Raw genomic sequence first — 1792 nt, forward strand, 5'->3', positions numbered from 1 at the left:
CCACCTTGGTGCTTGACTTACATACCCACTACAAGGTTGTTGTTGGTATGTATGAAAATCACCGTAAGGTTCTCTAGGATATGCATCATAGCCAATAAATTGGTTTTGATTGTATCCCAAAATTGGTGGACAATTTTTATAGTGTTGTGGAGGTTGAAAACCATATCCGTTGTTCCACTATGCTCCTTCCATAAGTACCTGAAACAAGAGTTCTCAAAAACAAAATAAAAAAAACTAAAACAAAATAAGAAACAAGAATAAAAACAAATATAAGAAGCCAAAAACAAATAACAACCCGCTGCCGGGGAGCGGTGCCAAAATTTGATCCATACTTTTGCGCATAACTTCCTCGTATGATGTCGTGGTGACATCATTTTTACGCCGGTGGCTTCGTCTTTTTGTTGTCTTCAACATAATGAGAAGAAATCCAATTTTTGAGCGAGTTCCACTTCTTTTTGCTCCAATGACTCTGAAACACCTATAAAACTCAAAAGCAAGCATAAGATACATAATTTACAAGAAAATTCGCAAAGAAAGCATAAACAGTAGATAAATATCAAGGAGTTTATCACACCTATCAATGGCTATGGAAGAATTGTACGGTATCTTGGAAAGGAACTTACTGGGGTAAAGATAAAGAGAGTAGTTTGGTATTAGAGGCAGTGGCATCATACGATTTGTAGTTTTGGCATGTTTTTTTTGGAATGCCTGGATCAAACAACGATTTGGATGTGTTGGAACACTCACCCCTTTTCGATAACATGCTAAAGGGTGTACCTCCTCCATGCAATTATGTCATCAATGGTCACCACTACAATATGGGTTATTTCTTAGCCGATGGTATCTATCCAAAGTTGTCTATGATTGTACAAGATTTCTCTCAGACATTGGACATTCCCGACTATGTGAGATTCAACAAGTATTAAATGGATAAAAGAAAGGATGTCGATCGTGCTTTTGGAGTGCTTCAAGGTGAATTCAGAATTGTCGGATCTCCATGTATGTATTGGCAACAATCTGACTTGAACCTAATTATGAAATGTTGTCTTATTTTACACAACATGATTATCGAGCATGAACGTCGGGATCCGGATTGGGGCAGAGTTGTTCCTGTTCCGATTCCGGAACCTATAATGGTCGTGTATTCATGTCATCTCTGAAAAACCTAGAAATGCACCTACAACTAAGAAATGATCTCGTCAAGCACATTGTTGCGCGTCCTGGTAGAGGAGGCCAGGCATCGGAGATTATGATGATACAAACTTAGAAGAAGAAGTTGTTCCTGGTCAAAACGAGGATGGAGCATTTGATTATTATGGAGATTACAACGATCAAATCCCAGATAACTTTGAACATGCAGTTGAACATGTTTATGAAGATGGACATGTGGGAGACGAATATGAACATGATGGAGATGACGATGAGGATTCTGGTGATGAGTAGGATTATGACGATGATGAGGACGATGACGATGAGGAGGACGATGATGATGAGGATTCTGATGATGACGATGATGCTCTGTACGATGATGCGGGTATGTATGATGATGATGATGTTGAGGCATAGGATGTATTTCACTGTTGTGTTTTAAGATTTCGAATGTCACATGCACATGTAATAACAGACTTTTAATTATTTTTGGGTTTCAATTATGTACGCAAATGAATACGTTTATATTTGATGGCATATGGTTTACAATTAGGAAAATCCGTGAAATCATTTAAATCTCCTTGTACAATATACATATATGTATACATATCCGTGAAATCTCTTTCTACAGTATATAGATTAG

At 37.6% G+C, this 1792-nt stretch overlaps 1 protein-coding gene across 1 annotated transcript; it reads left to right on the forward strand.

Moving 5' to 3' along the window:
* Positions 1-761: 761 nt before the first annotated feature.
* LOC113359777 (coiled-coil domain-containing protein 1-like) lies at positions 762-1566 on the forward strand. Its single transcript, XM_026603358.1, has 3 exons — positions 762-905; positions 1228-1386; positions 1444-1566. Exons 1-3 carry the CDS (start codon positions 762-764, stop codon positions 1564-1566), a joined length of 426 nt encoding a protein of 141 aa, XP_026459143.1.
* Positions 1567-1792: the final 226 nt, after the last annotated feature.

The sequence above is a fragment of the Papaver somniferum genome, chromosome 3 (genome assembly GCF_003573695.1).
Source record: "Papaver somniferum cultivar HN1 chromosome 3, ASM357369v1, whole genome shotgun sequence".
Classification (NCBI taxonomy): domain Eukaryota; kingdom Viridiplantae; phylum Streptophyta; class Magnoliopsida; order Ranunculales; family Papaveraceae; genus Papaver; species Papaver somniferum.

Coding starts and splice junctions, on each gene's coding strand:
- LOC113359777 (XM_026603358.1), top strand. CDS start 762: ATGCTAAAGGGTGTACCTCCTCCATGCAATTATGTCATCAATGGTCAC. Junction 906..1,227: donor CATTGGACATTCCCGACTAT/GTGAGATTCAAC, acceptor GCGTCCTGGTAG/AGGAGGCCAGGCATCGGAGA. Junction 1,387..1,443: donor ATGTTTATGAAGATGGACAT/GTGGGAGACGAA, acceptor GGTGATGAGTAG/GATTATGACGATGATGAGGA.